The following is a 19,151-nucleotide window of genomic DNA, read 5'->3' as shown; positions in this document are numbered from 1 at the left end:
GACAGGGAGAAAGTTAATGAAAAGATAATTTAACGTTTAGATTCTATGACATATGCATATATCTTGAGATATAGCTTATGTTTGATCTCCTGAATATTAACCACTTGCCGTCACACTAACGCCAAAAAGCGTGAGTGCGGCGGCTCTCTCAGGTGTCGATGACGACTATTGGCATCATTTCGTGAGACCCGAGATTTCGCGTGAACAGCGACGCGCAGCTGAGAAGTTGATCTACAGCCTGCCAGCAGCAATCATTCGCTGGCAGGCTGTAGATGTGATTTTTTTAACCCCAGAAAGGTATATTAGACGCTGTTTTGTTAACAGCGTCTGATATACCTGCTACCTGGTCCTCTGGTGGTCCCTTTTGCTTGGATAGACCACCAGAGGACACAGGCAGCTCTGTAAGTAGCACCAATCACCACACTACACTACACCCCCCCTGTCACTTATTAACCCCTTATTAACCCCTGATCACCCCATATAGACTCCCTGATCACCCCCGCCTGTCTACAGCCAATGTGGACAAGCTGACGTTCATAAAAATGAACCAGGCATGGATCCCACAGGACCTGTCCATCCCTTGTGCAGATTAGACATTAACTACCTCCCCTTAACCATATATTATTGCACTCCAGGGCACTTCCTCATTCAATCCTATTTTTATTTTCATTTTACCATTATATTGCGGGGCAACCCAAAGTTGAATGAACCTCTCCTCTGTCTGGGTGCCGGGGCCTAAAAATATCTGACAGTGGCCTGTTTCAGTGGTGGGTGACATTAATCCTGATTCTCTGCTATGACATGAAGACTGATTCTCTGCTGAGTCGCTGACATGAAGCCAGATTCTATGTTATGGGACTTCTCTCCTCTGTCTGGGTGCCGGGGACTAAATTATATGACAATGGACTGTTCCAATGTTGGGTGACGTGAAGCATGATTCTCTGCTATGACATGAAGACTGATTCTCTGCTGACATGAAGCCTGAATCTCTGTTATGGGACCTCTCTCCTCTGCCTGGGTGCCGGGGCCTAAATATCTGACAATGAACTGTTCCAGTGGTGGGTGACGTGAAGCCTGATTCTCTGCTATGACATGAAGACTGATTCTCTGCTGACATGAAGCCAGATTCTCTGCTATGGGACCTCTCTCCTCTGCCTGGGTGCCTGGGCCTAAATATTTGACAATGGACTGTTCCAGTGGTGGGTGACGTGAAGCATGATTCTTTGCTATGACATGAAGACTGATTCTCTGCTGACATGAAGCCAGATTCTCTGCTATGGGACCTCTCTCCTCTGCCTGGGTGCCTGGGCCTAGATATCTGACAATGGACTGTTCCAGTGGTGGGTGACGTAAGGCATGATTCTCTGCTATGACATGAAGACTAATTCTCTGCTGACATGAAGCCAGATTCTCTGCTATGGGACCTCTCTCCAATTGATATTGGTTAATTTTTATTTATTTTATCTTTATTTTTATTCATTTCCCTATCCACATTTGTTTGCAGGGGATTTAACTACATTTTGCTGCCTTTTGCAGCCCTCTAGCCCTTTCCTGGGCTGTTTTACAGCCTTTTTAGTGCCGAAAAATTCGGGTCCCCATTGACTTCAATGGGGTTCGGGTTCGGGACGAAGTTCGGGTCGGGTTCGAATCCCGAACCCGAACATTTCCGGGAAGTTCGGCCGAACTTCTCGAACCCGAACATCCAGGTGTTCGCTCAACTCTACTCCTGAGCTATGAAAAATCTATTTTCGCCTCTAGAGGTGACCAAGAACGAAGACTCAGAGAGGAGTGTCAGGAGGGATGGGAGTTAGAAGGCTCCTACTTGCCTTTGCTAAATCATAGGTTTAGTCTATAGATCGATACAGTAAACAGAAGGAAAACTTAAAAAAAAAAAAAACAGGCAAAGGGATGAGATAGGGGAGTGGGAGTGAGGTATCAGTACCTGTATATAATATTGGATTAAGTTATGTTCTGAAACTGTGAGTTTTATAGCAGAACATTGATCTATTACTATGCAAAGAAAAGTGGTTTGTATGTGTGCTCAGGTAAGCCATTATCACCAAAAAATTTTAAATAAAAAAAATGTTTAATATAAAAATGTGATTTAAACAACATGTCATTTCCTGATGACAGGGAGAAAGTTAATGAAAAGATAATTTAACGTTTAGATTCTATGACATATGCATATATCTTGAGATATAGCTTATGTTTGATCTCCTGAATATTAACCACTTGCCGTCACACTAACGCCAAAAAGCGTGAGTGCGGCGGCTCTCTCAGGTGTCGATGACGACTATTGGCATCATTTCGTGAGACCCGAGATTTCGCGTGAACAGCGACGCGCAGCTGAGAAGTTGATCTACAGCCTGCCAGCAGCAATCATTCGCTGGCAGGCTGTAGATGTGATTTTTTTAACCCCAGAAAGGTATATTAGACGCTGTTTTGTTAACAGCGTCTGATATACCTGCTACCTGGTCCTCTGGTGGTCCCTTTTGCTTGGATAGACCACCAGAGGACACAGGCAGCTCTGTAAGTAGCACCAATCACCACACTACACTACACCCCCCCTGTCACTTATTAACCCCTTATTAACCCCTGATCACCCCATATAGACTCCCTGATCACCCCCCCTGTCATTGATCACCCCCCTGTAAGGCTCCATTCAGACGTCCGTATGTGTTTTGCGGATCCGCGGATCCACAAAACACGGACACCGGCAATGTGCTTTCCGCATTTTGCGGATCCGCACATTGCCAGAACTATATAGAAAATGCCTTTTCTTGTCCGCAATTGCGGACAAGAATAGGACATGTTCTATATTTTTGTGGAACGGAAGTGCGGACCCGGAAGTGCAAATCCGCAATTCCGGATCCGAGCAGGACAAAATCTGTCCCCATAGAAATGAATGGGTCCGCAATTCCGTTCAGCAAAATGCGGAACAAAATTGCGGACGTGTATGGGGCCTAAGGGTCCCTTATCACCGTCAGTTGAGAAGCTACTTGTCACCTTAGGCTCTACAAAAAACGCAGTGTTCGCCCGATCAGGCCCGATCTTGTGCGCACACTTGCCCGCACACTTGTCGGCCCCACCGCCGTGACCGAATATATATATTTTTTCTGATCACTGCAAAAACACCGTAAAATCGCTGCGGTGCTATAAAGATCACTTTTGAGGGGCATGGCGAGTTTATAGAAGATTTTTTTTTTTTTGGCACAAGTTAGCGGAAATATATATATCTATATATTTTTTTTTCTTACAAAGTCTCATATTCCACTTACTTGTGACAAAAAATAAAATCTTATATGAACTCACCATACCCCTCACGGAATCCAAATGCATAAAAATGCCCTGTGAAATCCTAAAGGTACTAAATTTGGGCCCCTTTGCGCATCTTGGCTGCAAAAAAGTGTCACACATGTGGTATCGCCGTACTCAGAAGAAGTAGGGAAATGTGTTTTGGGGTGTATTTTTACATATACCCATACTGTGTGTGAGAAATATCTCTGTAAATTGACAACTTTGTATAAAAAAAATTGAAAAAGTTGTTATTTACAATTAATATTGGATTAAGTTATGTTCTGAAACTGTGAGTTTTATAGCAGAACATTGATCTATTACTATGCAAAGAAAAGTGGTTTGTATGTGTGCTCAGGTAAGCCATTATCACCAAAAAATTTTAAATAAAAAAAATGTTTAATATAAAAATGTGATTTAAACAACATGTCATTTCCTGATGACAGGGAGAAAGTTAATGAAAAGATAATTTAACGTTTAGATTCTATGACATATGCATATATCTTGAGATATAGCTTATGTTTGATCTCCTGAATATTAACCACTTGCCGTCACACTAACGCCAAAAAGCGTGAGTGCGGCGGCTCTCTCAGGTGTCGATGACGACTATTGGCATCATTTCGTGAGACCCGAGATTTCGCGTGAACAGCGACGCGCAGCTGAGAAGTTGATCTACAGCCTGCCAGCAGCAATCATTCGCTGGCAGGCTGTAGATGTGATTTTTTTAACCCCAGAAAGGTATATTAGACGCTGTTTTGTTAACAGCGTCTGATATACCTGCTACCTGGTCCTCTGGTGGTCCCTTTTGCTTGGATAGACCACCAGAGGACACAGGCAGCTCTGTAAGTAGCACCAATCACCACACTACACTACACCCCTCCTGTCACTTATTAACCCCTTATTAACCCCTGATCACCCCATATAGACTCCCTGATCACCCCCCCTGTCATTGATCACCCCCCTGTAAGGCTCCATTCAGACGTCCGTATGTGTTTTGCGGATCCGCGGATCCACAAAACACGGACACCGGCAATGTGCTTTCCGCATTTTGCGGATCCGCACATTGCCAGAACTATATAGAAAATGCCTTTTCTTGTCCGGACATGTTCTATATTTTTGTGGAAGGGAAGTGCGGACCCGGAAGTGCAAATCCGCAATTCCGGATCCGAGCAGGACAAAATCTGTCCCCATAGAAATGAATGGGTCCGCAATTCCGTTCAGCAAAATGCGGAACAAAATTGCGGACGTGTATGGGGCCTAAGGGTCCCTTATCACCGTCAGTTGAGAAGCTACTTGTCACCTTAGGCTCTACAAAAAACGCAGTGTTCGCCCGATCAGGCCCGATCTTATGCGCACACTTGCCCGCACACTTGTCGGCCCCACCGCCGTGACAGAATATATATTTTTTTTCTGATCACTGCAAAAACACCGTAAAATCGCTGCGGTGCTATAAAGATCACTTTTGAGGGGCATGGCGAGTTTATAGAAGATTTTTTTTTTTTTGGCACAAGTTAGCGGAAATATATATATATATATTTTTTTTTTTCTTACAAAGTCTCATATTCCACTTACTTGTGACAAAAAATAAAATCTTATATGAACTCACCATACCCCTCACGGAATCCAAATGCATAAAAATGCCCTGTGAAATCCTAAAGGTACTAAATTTGGGCCCCTTTGCGCATCTTGGCTGCAAAAAAGTGTCACACATGTGGTATCGCCGTACTCAGAAGAAGTAGGGAAATGTGTTTTGGGGTGTATTTTTACATATACCCATACTGTGTGTGAGAAATATCTCTGTAAATTGACAACTTTGTATAAAAAAAATTGAAAAAGTTGTTATTTACAGAGATATTTCTCACACACAGTATGGGTATATATAAAAATACATGCCAAAACACATTTCCTTACTTCTACTGAGTACGGCGATACCACATGTGTGACACTTTTTTGCAGCCTAGGTGCGCAAAGGGGCCCAAATTCCAATGAGTACCTTTTAAGAGGGCATTTTTAGACATTTGGATTCCAGACTTCTTCTCACGCTTTAGGGCCCCTAAAATGCCAGGGCAGTATAAATACCCCACAAGTGACCCCATTTTGGAAAGAAGACACCCCAAGTTATTCCGTGAGGGGTATGGTGAGTTCATGTAAGAATTTATTTTTTGTCACAAGTTAGTGGAATATGAGACTTTGTAAGAAAAATAAAATAAAATAAAAAAAATATAATTTTCCGCTAACTTGTGCCAAAAAAAATAAAAATCTTCTATGAACTCGCCATGCCCCTCACGGAATACCTTGGGGTGTCTTCTTTCCAAAATGGGGTCACTTGTTGGGTATATATACTGCCCTGGCCTTTTAGGGGCCCTAAAGCGTGAGAAGTAGTTTGGAATCCAAATGTGTAAAAAATGCCCTGTGAAATCCTAAAGGTACTCATTGGAATTTGGGCCCCTTTGTGCACCTAGGCTGCAAAAAAGTGTGATACATGTGGTATCGCCGTACTCAGAAGAAGTAGGGCAATGTGTTTTGGGGTGTATTTTTACATATACCCATACTGTGTATGAGAAATATCTCTGTAAATGACAACTTTTTAAATTGTTTTATACAAAGTTGTCAATTTACAGAGATATTTCTGTCACCCAGCATGGGTATATGTAAAAATATACCCCAAAACACATTGCCCTACTTCTTCTGAGTACGGCGATACCACATGTGTGACACTTTTTTGCAGCCTAGGTGCGTAAAGGGGCCGGAAGTCCAACGAGTACCTTTAGGCTTTACAGGGTTGCTCACAATTTAGCCCCGCCCAAAATGCCAGAACAATAAACACACCCAACAAATGACCCCATTTCGGAAAGTAGACACCCCAAGGTATTCACTGAGGGGCATAGTGAGTCCGTGGGAGATTTATTTATTTTTTGCCAGAAGTTAGCAGAAATGGAAACTTTATTATTATATTTTTTTCCTCCGAAAGTGTCATTTTCCGCTAACTTGTGAAAAAAAATTAAATCATACATGAACTCACCATGCCCCTCCGCGAATACTTTGGGGTGTCTGTGTCTTCTTTCTAAAATGGCGTCATTTGGGGGGTATTTATACTATCCTGGCATTCTAGCACTTCAAGAAACATGACAGGTGCTCAGAAAGTCAGAGCTGCTTCAAAATGCAGAAATTCACATTTTTGTACCATAGTTTGTAAACGCTATAACTTTTGCGCAAACCAATAAATATACACTTATTGGATTTTTTTTTATCAAAGACATGTAGCACAATAAATTCTGACACAAACTTGTATAGAAATGTAATTATATTTGAACAATTTTATCAGAAAAAGTAAAAAAATACACTTTTTTTGAGAAAATTGCGGTCTATTTTGATTAATATCAGAAAAACTAAAAATCTCAGCTGCAATCAGATACCACCAAAAGAAAGCTGTATTTGTGAGAAAAGGAGGTAAAATTCATTTGAGTGCCAAGTTGTATGACCGAGCAATAAACCGTTAAAGTTGTGAAGTGCAGATTTTTATAAAAGGGCCTGGTCACTAGGGGGGGGTATAAACCTGTGGTCCTTAAGTGGTTAATAATAATATAATATATAAAGCTGAGTGTATGTGTATGTCCGCTAAAGGAATCCGCACTGTCGTATTTACAATCACGAAATTTGGCACACTGGTACATCAGGTCATCAGGTGTCCGGGAAGGTTTTAGACCAGGTCTCAGCTCTCTATGACGTACCGTTCATGAGATATTCCCAAAAAATGCATTAGCCAATAGAAGCTTGGTCACATGACCCTTATCAGCCAATAGAAGCTCGCAGGTCCTCCAGCATCCACATACACAGTTTTACCCCAGGTTTTCATAACAACCCAGCCATTTATCTCCACTGCTGTAGGAGAGCATTAAAGGAAATCTGTCACAAGGATAATTGCTATTGAAGTAAAGCCATGGCCTAATAGCACTTAGTACCTTATTTCAAGATGTGCCTTTGTTCCAGCAATAGATGTTTTTATCCATTGAAAATCCAGTTTATTTGGTATGCAAATGAGCCAGTAAGGTGCCCAGAGGGGCATCATTCTTGCAAGAAGGATCCCAGACACGGCCCCTGCCACAAAGTGTCCACTCTCAAAAGACTTAAAAGACCACCCCCAGGTCCCGCTAAGACATGCCCTTTATCTGGTTAGGCCATGCCCCCACTCCTCAGCCAACGGGGATTGAAAAAATGAACGTAAAAATCAACTTCTGTCAGCTGCAGGGGTGGGAGGGAGGGTGACTTTCTCCCTGCAGCTTACACTCAGACAATAAAGTGCTGCTTTCTTAGAATGAGCTGTTCAAAAGGACACGCCCCCGATCCAATAAAGGCCACTGTTAAGGGGCAGGCCCCTGTGGTCACTGTCAAGGGGTGGTATGCTGTGAAAGTCACTGTTAAAGGGGAAGACTGCTATAAAAGGTCAAAGTTAAGGTGGTGGGCTGCTGTGGAGGTCCAATTTTAAGGGACGGGGCACTGTGGGGGGGGCAGTGTTAAGGGGTGGGGGACTGTGAAGGTCATTGTTTTTGGGGGCAGGGTGCTGTAGATGTCACTGTTGATATCTTTTAACGACACACACAAACATTAAATGAAATAGATTAAATATACCCCAGCGAAGCCGGGTACTTCAGCTAATAATAATAATAATAATAATAATAATAATAATAATAATTAGTGTTAATTGAATCAAAGTGAAACAAATTGACTTTCATTAAAATTTAAGGAAAACATTTATTTTACATGAATCTGAATTTCCCCATGCTTCATGGTATCGAATCAGCAGCTACACATGTTAAAAAGTGAAAGTAGCCCGAGAACACAATATGCCCCATAATTCCATGCAGTGAGCCAACTAGCAGATAGCCATCCCCAGTGAGGTCACGGCACTATAAAAGCCTCATCCCGAGCAGTCATCACCATTTTACTGTGAACTGAGCACAGGGAGAGACATAGCAAGAGTTAGGGACAGAGTTTTAGCAAGCTTTTAATTGTAGAATTTTGGATGGGGACAGCTCAGGGACAGTGTAGGGAGACCGTAGGGATAGTTTTTAGACACAGTGCATCAGACTAATTGTCAACAGGTGGTCTAATATATAGGAGCACTAAGGCTACTTTCACACTAGCTTTCGGGTGTCCGCTTGTGACCTCCGTTTGAAGGGGCTCACAAGCGGCCCAGAACGCATCCGTACTGCCCCAATGCATTCTGAGTGGACGCGGATCTGCTCAGAATACATCAGTCTGGCAGCGTTCAGCCTCCGTCCGCTCAGCAAGCGGACACCTGAACGCAGCGTTCGGGTGTCCGCCTGGCCGTGCGGAGGCAAGCGGATCCGTCCAGACTTACAATGTAAGTCAATGGGGATGGATCCGTTTGAAGTTGACACAATATGGCTCAATTTTCAAACGGATCCGTCCCCCATTGACTTTCAATGTAAAGTCTGGACGGATCCGTTCAGGCTACTTTCACATTTAGAACTTTTTTAAACTATAATGCAGACGGATCCGTTCTGAACGGATACAAACGTCTGCATTATAGGAGCGGATCCGTCTGAGCAGACATCAGACGGACCCGCTCTGAACGGTAGTGTGAAAGTAGCCTTACCTAGTTAATCTGATGCATCATTCATACTTAATCTGTTTTGTTATAGATAGATTTACTGTACACCAGACTCATTGTCAACAGGCAGTCTAATATATAGGCACGTTTATCTAGTTTACCTGCTACGCCCTTTATACTTAATCTGTTCAGTTATACATAGACTTATGGGCATCGGACTCTGTATCAAAAAGAGGTCTAATATGTAGCACTTTAATCTAGTTTAACTGCTGCATCATTTAAACACATTTTTTTTTGTTATACACAGACTTACTGTACTTAGACTTAGTCTCAACAGGCAGTCTAACATATAGTCACATTTACCTAGTTTACTTTCTGCGCCTTTAATAATTAATCTATTCAGTTATACATAGACTTACTATGCATCAGGCTCATTGTCTACAGGTGGTCTAACATATAGGTGTGCTTATCTAGTTCATCTGCTGAGCCATTTATTCTTAATCTGTTCTGTTATACATAGACTTACTATGTGTCAGACTTATTATCAACAGGTGGTCTAATAGATAGGCTGGTTTATCTAGTTTACTTGCTGCACCATTCATACTTAATCTGTTCTGTTATGCATACCCGTTTTGCGCATCAGACTCAGCGTCAACAGGCGGGCTAAAATATAGAGACTTTTTTTAGTTCATCTTCTGTGCTATTTATACTTAATCTGTTCTGTTATACATAGACTTACTGTGCATCAGACTAATTGTCAACAGGATGTCTAATATATAGGCGGGTTTATCTAGTATTCCTGCTGCCCCATTAATACATAATCTGTTCTGTTATACATTGACTTACTGTGCATCAGACTTATTGTGAACAGGAGGTCTAATATATAGGCGGGTTTATCTAGTATTCTTGCTGCACCATTAAAACATAATCGGTTCTGCTACACATGGATTTACTGTGCATCAGACTCCGTTTCAACAGGCAGTCTAATACACTGCGTGCAGAATTATTAGGCAAATGAGTATTTTGACCACATCATCCTCTTTATGCATGTTGTCTTACTCCAAGCTGTATAGGCTCGAAAGCCAACTACCAATTAAGCATATTAGGTGATGTGCATCTCTGTAATGAGAAGGGGTGTGGTCTAATGACATCAACACCCTATATTAGGTGTGCATAATTATTAGGCAACTTCCTTTCCTTTGGCAAAATGGGTCAAAAGAAGGACTTGACAGGCTCAGAAAAGTCAAAAATAGTGAGATATCTTGCAGAGGGATGCAGCACTCTTAAAATTGCAAAGCTTCTGAAGCGTGATCATCGAACAATCAAGCGTTTCATTCAAAATAGTCAACAGGGTCGCAAGAAGCGTGTGGAAAAACCAAGGCGCAAAATAACTACCCATGAACTGAGAAAAGTCAAGCATGCAGCTGCCAAGATGCCACTTGCCACCAGTTTGGCCATATTTCAGAGCTGCAACATCACTGGAGTGCCCAAAAGCACAAGGTGTGCAATACTCAGAGACATGGCCAAGGTAAGAAAGGCTGAAAGACGACCACCACTGAACAAGACACACAAGCTGAAATGTCAAGACTGGGCCAAGAAATATCTCAAGACTGATTTTTCTAAGGTTTTATGGACTGATGAATTGAGAGTGAGTCTTGATGGGCCAGATGGATGGGCCCGTGGCTGGATTGGTAAAGGGCAGAGAGCTCCAGTCCGACTCAGACGCCAGCAAGGTGGAGGTGGAGTACTGGTTTGGGCTGGTATCATCAAAGATGAGCTTGTGGGGCCTTTTCGGGTTGAGGATGGAGTCAAGCTCAACTCCCAGTCCTACTGCCAGTTTCTGGAAGACATCTTCTTCAAGCAGTGGTACAGGAAGAAGTCTGCATCCTTCAAGAAAAACATGATTTTCATGCAGGACAATGCTCCATCACACGCGTCCAAGTACTCCACAGCGTGGCTGGCAAGAAAGGGTATAAAAGAAGAAAATCTAATGACATGGCCTCCTTGTTCACCTGATCTGAACCCCGTTGAGAACCTGTGGTCCATCATCAAATGTGAGATTTACAAGGAGGGAAAACAGTACACCTCTCTGAACAGTGTCTGGGAGGCTGTGGTTGCTGCTGCACGCAATGTTGATGGTGAACAGATCAAAACACTGACAGAATCCATGGATGGCAGGCTTTTGAGTGTCCTTGCAAAGAAAGGTGGCTATATTGGTCACTGATTTGTTTTTGTTTTGTTTTTGAATGTCAGAAATGTATATTTGTGAATGTTGAGATGTTATATTGGTTTCACTGGTAAAAATAAATAATTGAAATGGGTATATATTTGTTTTTTGTTAAGTTGCCTAATAATTATGCACAGTAATAGTCACCTGCACACACAGATATCCCCCTAAAATAGCTAAAACTAAAAACAAACTAAAAACTACTTCCAAAAATATTCAGCTTTGATATTAATGAGTTTTTTGGGTTCATTGAGAACATGGTTGTTGTTCAATAATAAAATTAATCCTCAAAAATACAACTTGCCTAATAATTCTGCACTCCCTGTATATATGCCCATTTATCTAGTTCACCTGCTACACCATTCATGCTTAGTTATGTAGTTACATTACAGATTCAGTTACTGTACACTATGGTCAACAGACAGTTGCCAAAAGTTTTGACCAAAAATCCATCTATACTTAAATGGTTGACTCGCTGTTCAACATCATTTCAGGTGACAAACTATACACACAGCCAGGAATCAGTGGGTTTCTCTCACACCACACTTAGTTTGCATGGCCCAGGAATAACCTTTATGCCATCACCTGTCCTGCAATTACCTTTCTTTTTCTGCTCCTTCTGCTTTGGAAGTAATGCATGCTGCCCGCTCTGCTTCGCTTCTCAGCAAGGATGACCTTAGTGAGGACAGTCAGCAGCTACAGGCCAGCACAGACTTGGGGGAGATGTATGCTCCATTTTACCTTAGGTGGGCAACTAGCTATAATGACAGTCAATTTGGAGTGCATGTTGCGAGCGGTCAGGGATGTGGACATGAGACTGTTGAGGGTGACGTAAGTGAGAAACAGACATTAGTTAATAATGATGTAGCCGATCATAAATGGGAGCCGGTTGAAGAGGGGGCATCATCATCAAGGGGTGAGGGTAGCAGCAGGCCCATGAGAAAGTAGCAGGGTGGAAGCAGTGGGAGATCTGGCAGTCTGCTATTCAGGAGCCTACCTGTCAGGAAACAACTAGCGGTGCACGGGTTCATAAAGGCAGTCAGCACGGAGTGGTTGGAAAACCGTGGCACTAATGTAGTGGTACAGCCTGATGCAGCAACCTCTGCATCTCCCAGCAGTCCTCACCCCTTTCACAGCAGTCATAACTTCTCAACCTCAGCAGAAGGAAGCTGTCATTCTTTCCCTTTGTCTATAGCTCCTGATTAGAGATGAGCAAAGTATAAAAAAATTCAATTTGGCTGCTTCCCTGAATTTTACAAAAAAAAATTCTTTGTGACAAATTACTTCTTCACAAAGTGCATTTCTTTGTAAGTGGTGGGTGTAATGACTGGGAGCAGCGATTGCACTTATACCCATCATTGTACCCCTCAGATTCTGCGTTCACAGCTGATCGCTGCATCTGACTGTAATTACAGAGTGTAAAAATCTGCTATAAGCAAAGTTTAGAGGGTCTCCACATACCACCTATGCATAGCATGCCATTGTCATGCAGTTCTGCATCTAGTCAACATGAGCAAATGGAATCACAAAGAAAGGAACTGCTCCTCGTCCTCAACCAAGAAATCGAATCCTGGCTGTCTCCTTGCTAACTGGAGTTAGGAACCATGGTCACCAATAATGGGAAGAACATTCTGTCTACACTGCATCAGGGAGGGCTGATCTATTTGTCCCATATGGCGCATGTCTTTAATCTGGCTGTCCATTGGTTTCTGAAGTATTCCAACTGCAAGACGTCTTGCAAATGTCCAGGAAACTGTGCATGCACTTCAGCCACTCTGAAAAGGCAGAATGGTGTTCCCCTATGTCATCTCATATGCGGTATTTCCACACGTTGGAACTCCACGCTCCACATGTTGGACCAACTGTATGAGTAGAGGAAACCTATGACCGATTTCTTGATGATGCAGATGGACAGGACTACTCCCCGGTGTAACAGTGATGAAATCTGACACTGGGAAAGCTGGGTAATAACTCAGTGATAAAATCTGACACTGGGAAAGCTGGGTAATAACTCAGTGAATATATCTGACACTGGGAAAGCTGGGTAATAACTCAGTGATTATATCTGACACTGGGAAAGCTGGGTAATAACTCAGTGATTATATCTGACACTGGGAAAGCTGGGTAATAACTCAGTGTGGATCGCAAATATTCTAATCGCAAATTTTTATTGTGAATTTTCCATGCAAAAGGCTACACTAATAAGCTTGTCATAAGACTAATAGTCTAATATTCTTGTCAGAAGACTAGGAAACCAATAGATGGCGCTATTGAGTTATGAAGAGCACCATCTATTGGTTTCATAGTCTTCTGACAAAACTATTAGTCTACTCTTGTCATAAGACTGTGAAACCAATAGATGGCGCTGTTCATAACTCAATAACGCCATCTATTGGTTTTCATAGTCTTATGACAGCTGAAAAACAAGGCAGATTCTGATCATTTGCATGTCTTTCCCATGTGCCCATGTTTATGCAAATTAGTTTTTGCATGACAAAACTGTATAGAAAGGTTATTGAATATTATGTTAGGTTAATCAGAAAACTTTTTGTCGCCCTAATGATATTGATCTAGGTGCTCACGTCCACCCAAGCCATCCAACAGATGCAGAACTTTGAGGTTTACTAGTTCTCAGTCAGGTGAGAGCTGGTTTGAAATATCTCATAGTGCACAAGGCTGCCATTGTAAGTTATGCTGGCTGTTATCTGTCTAATGGATAGATGGATGGCTTGCACATACCTGGATTTTGGAATATTGCCTTTGTCTGGTTGTCTATTGTATGTCGTACATAATAGGAGTCTAAGATGCATCCCAGCTATCCTCTTAATGCTGTTTCCAAACCATTTTGATGGGGTTTCTAACCTTTTTTTATGAACCAGACACCCTCTTCTCTTCTGAGCAGGGGGTGGTACCTGGGGTTCTCCCATTGACTTCCATTGTATTAAATTGTACTCACGCACCCAAAGTATTCAGCCGAGTACTCGGATCTGCCGAGCATAGCGATGCTCGAGCCAAACAGGTATTCGGCCGAGCATGCTCGCTCAGCACTAGCCATGATCGCTGTGGAGGCACAGGAGGAGGACAAGGATGATATAAACGCCCAAGAATTCTATACAGATCTAGGTAGTTTATCTGCCCAGGTGACAGGAGAGGACCATGAAGAGCTTGAGGGTGATGACAAAGAGACAAAGATGACCCTGACAGACTGGGGCAGTATGTAGTGGAGATGGAGGCAGGGAGTCCCTCTGAGTCCCTTGCGGAAATGGCTAGATGCTTGAGTAGTGACAGAGGGATGACTACTGGCTCTCCACATTGTTAGCTCCTCGCTACCAGTTTAAAATGGGGGCCTTTTTTACACCTTCTGAGAGGGATGAAAAACTTGAAGTCAGTTGGTCGCTGCCTAAGTGTGCGATTGCCCATCCTCACAAAGATCTAACCAGGGGGACCCTCTGAGATCATGCTCCACTGCAATGACTGCTATAGGGGGGTGTAGGGGCAGGAACAGCACCAGCTCCATCAGCATCTACTTAAGTCTTAAGTTTCTGAGGAGCACTTTTCTTCAGCCACCTACTGAAAAAGCCACGTTGCAGCAGCAGGACATGGAGCACAACATGTACCAGCAGCTGGTGGCATATTTGGACTTCACCCTGTCATCCCAGATACAAGATTCCATGGACTACTGGGCAGCCAAACTCGAATTGTGGCTGCAACTGGCTGAGTTTACGTGAGGCAAGCTTTCCTTCTCGGCCATTAGTCTGGCATCAGAGCAGGTAATTAGTGTGGTATTTAGTTACCCCAAAGAGAACTCGCCTTTTGTCACAAAATGTTGAGAGATTAACCTTTCTAAAGATGAATCAGGTGTGAATAAGCCAGGATTTCCACACACCAGTGCTTATGCATCAGACTAGAAAACACAGAAGACATGCAATTATTTCTATCACATGTTTATCTTTGTTTTGAACTCGCTCCTGTTTTTGCCATACGATTACTGAACAAATACTGATGCTAAAAGCTGACCAAATATCGACTGTGTGATAAAGCCAATAAAGTCCTGCATGCAGTTATTCTTTATCTAAATAAAACGGATTTCAGATGTTAATAGCCAAAACTCATGCAAATTGATCATGAGGCCTCAATCGCTCTGTCAGTATTTTGCATCAGAATTTGATCATGATTTGGAAGCCAAAAGCAGGAGTGGGTCCAAAAAAAATAAGACATGCAAATATTTCCCTCACATGTTATGTGTGTTTTGGGTCCACCCCTGTTTTTGCCGTACAAATACTGATTAAATTCTGATCAAATACTGATGGTTTGAAGGCGGATGCTCAACATACAGGATCCACTTTTTTGGGCTGTTCTTCTGACCGATCAGAAGAACGGCAAAATAAACAGTCATGTGAACATAGCCTTACTGCTGACACCCTCCCTACTGTAATGGGACCACTACTTGAATCTTGGGCCACTGCACGGTTATGCCCACACCGATAAATTAGACCTGATACTAACATTGACCTTTAAGGCTGAGTTCACACTTCTGTTAGTTATCATGAATATCTCTGCACCTGTTCTGTGGGTTTGACCCGCATCTGTTTTGGACTGACAATTACTTATCAAATAACTGAAGTGTGAAATGAGCCTAATAGTTATGCACAGTCATTCTACATCAAACAGAAGGGATTCAAATGCATGTGTTTGCACTGTCATAACCTGGATTAAAATAACCTTTTTTTCTCCACTACTTTATTGGCAATGCCTCTATGTCCTTATTTTACTCTACTAAAGAGTCACTGCTACTGCAGGTAGCATTTTTTTTCTTTACTGAAGGATGCTGTATGTTTTCCTTTTGGTTTAGCTAGGGGTTAGCTAGCAATGTTGGTGGCCTGCATGATGATGCATATGTCCATATGTCTGACCTACCTATCATTCTGATGCATAGTAACTTTTTCGCTACCAGTGATATACACCAAGATACTTTCTCCCTGCAGTTTAACTGCAGGCAGTGATAGACCTGATTGAATGTGCTTTGTGACAAATTTATTTGTTGCGAAGCAAACTTTTTGGAGAAATTAGACGAAGCAACCAAATTGGAGAAATTAGACAAAGCAACCAAATCAAATTTTTGAAAACGTTGCTCATCTCTGATAATAATAATCACAAACATCAGATCCAAACATCATGAAATGATATATGTTTAAAGCTATATATACTATGTAATGTAGATAAATATTCATAAAAATGAATTTTATTTTGACGTGTTATATTTATTCATTATGTTGTAGTTGTAACCATATTGTTTAGCAGGCAATATTTAAGTTAAACATTTTCTACTTCAGCAACCACAATTTGGTAAGCTTGAGGTTCATTACTTTAGCAAGTGATCACTTTTGGGAGATAACCATTAGGCACTAGGTACTCCAAATTATATTATCATGTAATGTTCACCTCAAGGGAAAAATAAAAATGTTACAATGCTTGTGGATTCTCAATGTGAAGTCCCCTTTAAAGCTCAGTCATTTATGCTAAAAACCTCTCTTTTTCCGAATTTACTAACAGAAAGTTGTCATTGTCTGCCATTTTACAAATACAGTGGAACTGCAGCTCGATTATGGTCATCACTTTTTCAAAAAGCTTAGCTCACAATGTACTTGCATCTACTCCTCTTCCCTTCTCACTGAGCACAGAGATTGCAGAGCTGAGACCTCTATAATCACACCAGTTAGCATTTTCTATCTTCAAACATGCAGACAAATTGTAATTCCCTGTTTGGGTGATATATTTTAACTGCTTTGCACCATCTCTTTCTTACTCTCTACCTATCTCTATTAGCAGGGAAAAAAGGCAGTCACACAATTTTAAAAATGTTTTCTATATTCATAAGTTTCATAATATCAAAATATACTCTCTATGCAAAAACCTTAAAGCCAGATGCAACAGAGAGGTAGCACCACATGTAGAGACAGGAAGGTACTTACTTTAATTATGCAAAAAATGGCTGTAAAACAAATACATTTCCTATTCTATAGAATAAAAAAATGTTACAAGGATGTTTAAGAGCGTTTGAACTAGCATGTAACCACCACTTAAACAGAAGGCTCTGTAATTTTACATTTTAATTTAATATATTTCAATTATCATAACCAGTTTCAGACCCCTAGGGGAAGCAATTTTCCTTTCACATTGGAAGTAAGGAGTGCAAAGGGAAATTGCTTACCCCAGGAGTTTGGGAAACACAAATTGAATTTCAAACATGGTTTAGAAATGCAGTGAAAGCATTTTACCATCCTGGTAATTTCCATAGCTACTTTAATTTAAAAAAAGTATGTTCCTGGAAACAAATATTTTCAACAAATAAGGTAGTACAGTACATGGTTGATGGAGTTCACATCTTCTTATCATTCCTATTTATAAGGTCAAAAGTGTAACTTACCAACGGCTGGTCTAATGAAAATGATGCTTATGTGATACTACCTTACATGTAAAGATGTAATTTTCCTTCAGAAAATGTATTCTATCCTATGACTCACAAGCTATAAACATTCAAAAACCAGCTGCCAAATAGTCATGATTCAAAAATCAAGAACAAATTAAAAAGCTTGATATTATTTTATGGTAGAGTCAATACAAAATTAAAGGAGCTATCTCCTCCAGTCATCTATGTTTTAAATATTTCTTAGATTTTAATGTTTCATGCTCTAGGAACATGAGAAAGTTGAAGCTCACAAGATTAAAGCAGATATGCTTCTGCTTTTTTAATCTTGAGATTGATATTGTATTTTCATGCTTCAGTTGTTTTCATCACCTACCCTTGACAAGGTATTGTGTCCTGATCTATAAGTCCAGGCTCCTCCAGCTGCTGATATGCTGGTCCTGTAATCCCATTGAGGCGACCCCTGGGCAGTGGTGGAGTTCTCCGAAAGGCATTTCTCTGCAGCATCCTACTCCTTTGGCTGGGGCTGCAACATGTAGAAAGGCTCCTGGAAGAAATATACATTATTTATTTGGTCTCAAATGTAATACCTGAAGCTGAGAGATATCTGAAATTGTGTACATGGTAACACTCTTAAGCACTAGAGATGAGCAAACTTCTTGAAATTCATTTTGTGTCAGATTTGTCAAATAAAATAAAAAATTATGATTAGTGGCTGAATAGATTCTATATTAATCAAAATTGCTCAAATTGTCCTCAAAAATTTATATATGGCACTCTCAGGTCTTCTAGGATTTTTTTAGTATTTTGTTAATTTTGTAATATTTTTTACAAATATTTGCTTATTCCTCCCACACACACACTTTAAGCTCTTTAACACCATGACAGCAATAACAAATAATGTCAGAGTGACACTGACATACGGTATATACTGTAGCTATTGGTAAACGTATGGTTGATGGCGTTAATAAACATCATGTTTAAAAACATACTGGGGGTTATTTATGTTTGCCATATTTCAGGAGCAGATTGTGGCATGGTTAGTTGCACCACAATCTGCAACATTTCCCCGCTCACGCCAGGTCTAGCAAAGTGGTTGTGGCATGGGCAAGGAAGGGGAAGGGCCAGGAGGCCCGTCTCATGTACCATTTTCTACTATTTCAGTCGTAGAAAATGGTCTAAACATAAGACAGCTTGGAAGCTATCTTACATTTAGAAGCAGTGGTGGATCCACTGAAGTTATAAAGAGGCCAGCTCCGCTTTATAACTCAGATGGATCCACCACCAGGTATAGGGCATATTGAGACTGGCATCTAAAATGGTCTTAATAACTGTCCCCCACCATGATGTTGCATGTGTTGTGATTTTTAATATTAGAAACATTTATAAAAAATGTTCCTACACACACATAATTATCTGAGAAAAAAAAAACTGTTGGAACCAAAACTATGCCTTAACTCGAACAGATCCCTGGCACTGTTTTATACACACATACTTAATTTCATAACAAACAAGCGTCCAAAATATATTTGTTAATGGTGGCAGAATGCCTGTCCATATTTATACACACACAAGAGTTAATTGTCAGAAGAAACAATGTATTGTTCTGAAGCTGAACAAGCCTGGAA

General features: G+C 41.3%; 1 protein-coding gene across 1 annotated transcript in view; it reads right to left on the bottom strand.

Annotated features, from left to right (window-relative positions):
• NRG3 (neuregulin 3) overlaps nucleotides 1-19,151 on the bottom strand; it is a 1,396,490-nt gene that overhangs the window by 92,045 nt on the left and 1,285,294 nt on the right. Inside the window, exon 8 of the mRNA XM_040437249.1 lies at nucleotides 17,900-18,070. Coding sequence (XP_040293183.1) covers nucleotides 17,900-18,070 — 171 coding nt within the window. The remainder of the gene's footprint in view (nucleotides 1-17,899; nucleotides 18,071-19,151) is intronic.

This window comes from Bufo bufo, chromosome 6, assembly GCF_905171765.1.
Source record: "Bufo bufo chromosome 6, aBufBuf1.1, whole genome shotgun sequence".
Taxonomy (NCBI): Eukaryota; Metazoa; Chordata; class Amphibia; order Anura; family Bufonidae; genus Bufo; species Bufo bufo.
The sequence above is the reverse complement of the archived record's forward strand: the minus strand, read 5'-3'. Positions and strand labels throughout refer to the sequence as shown.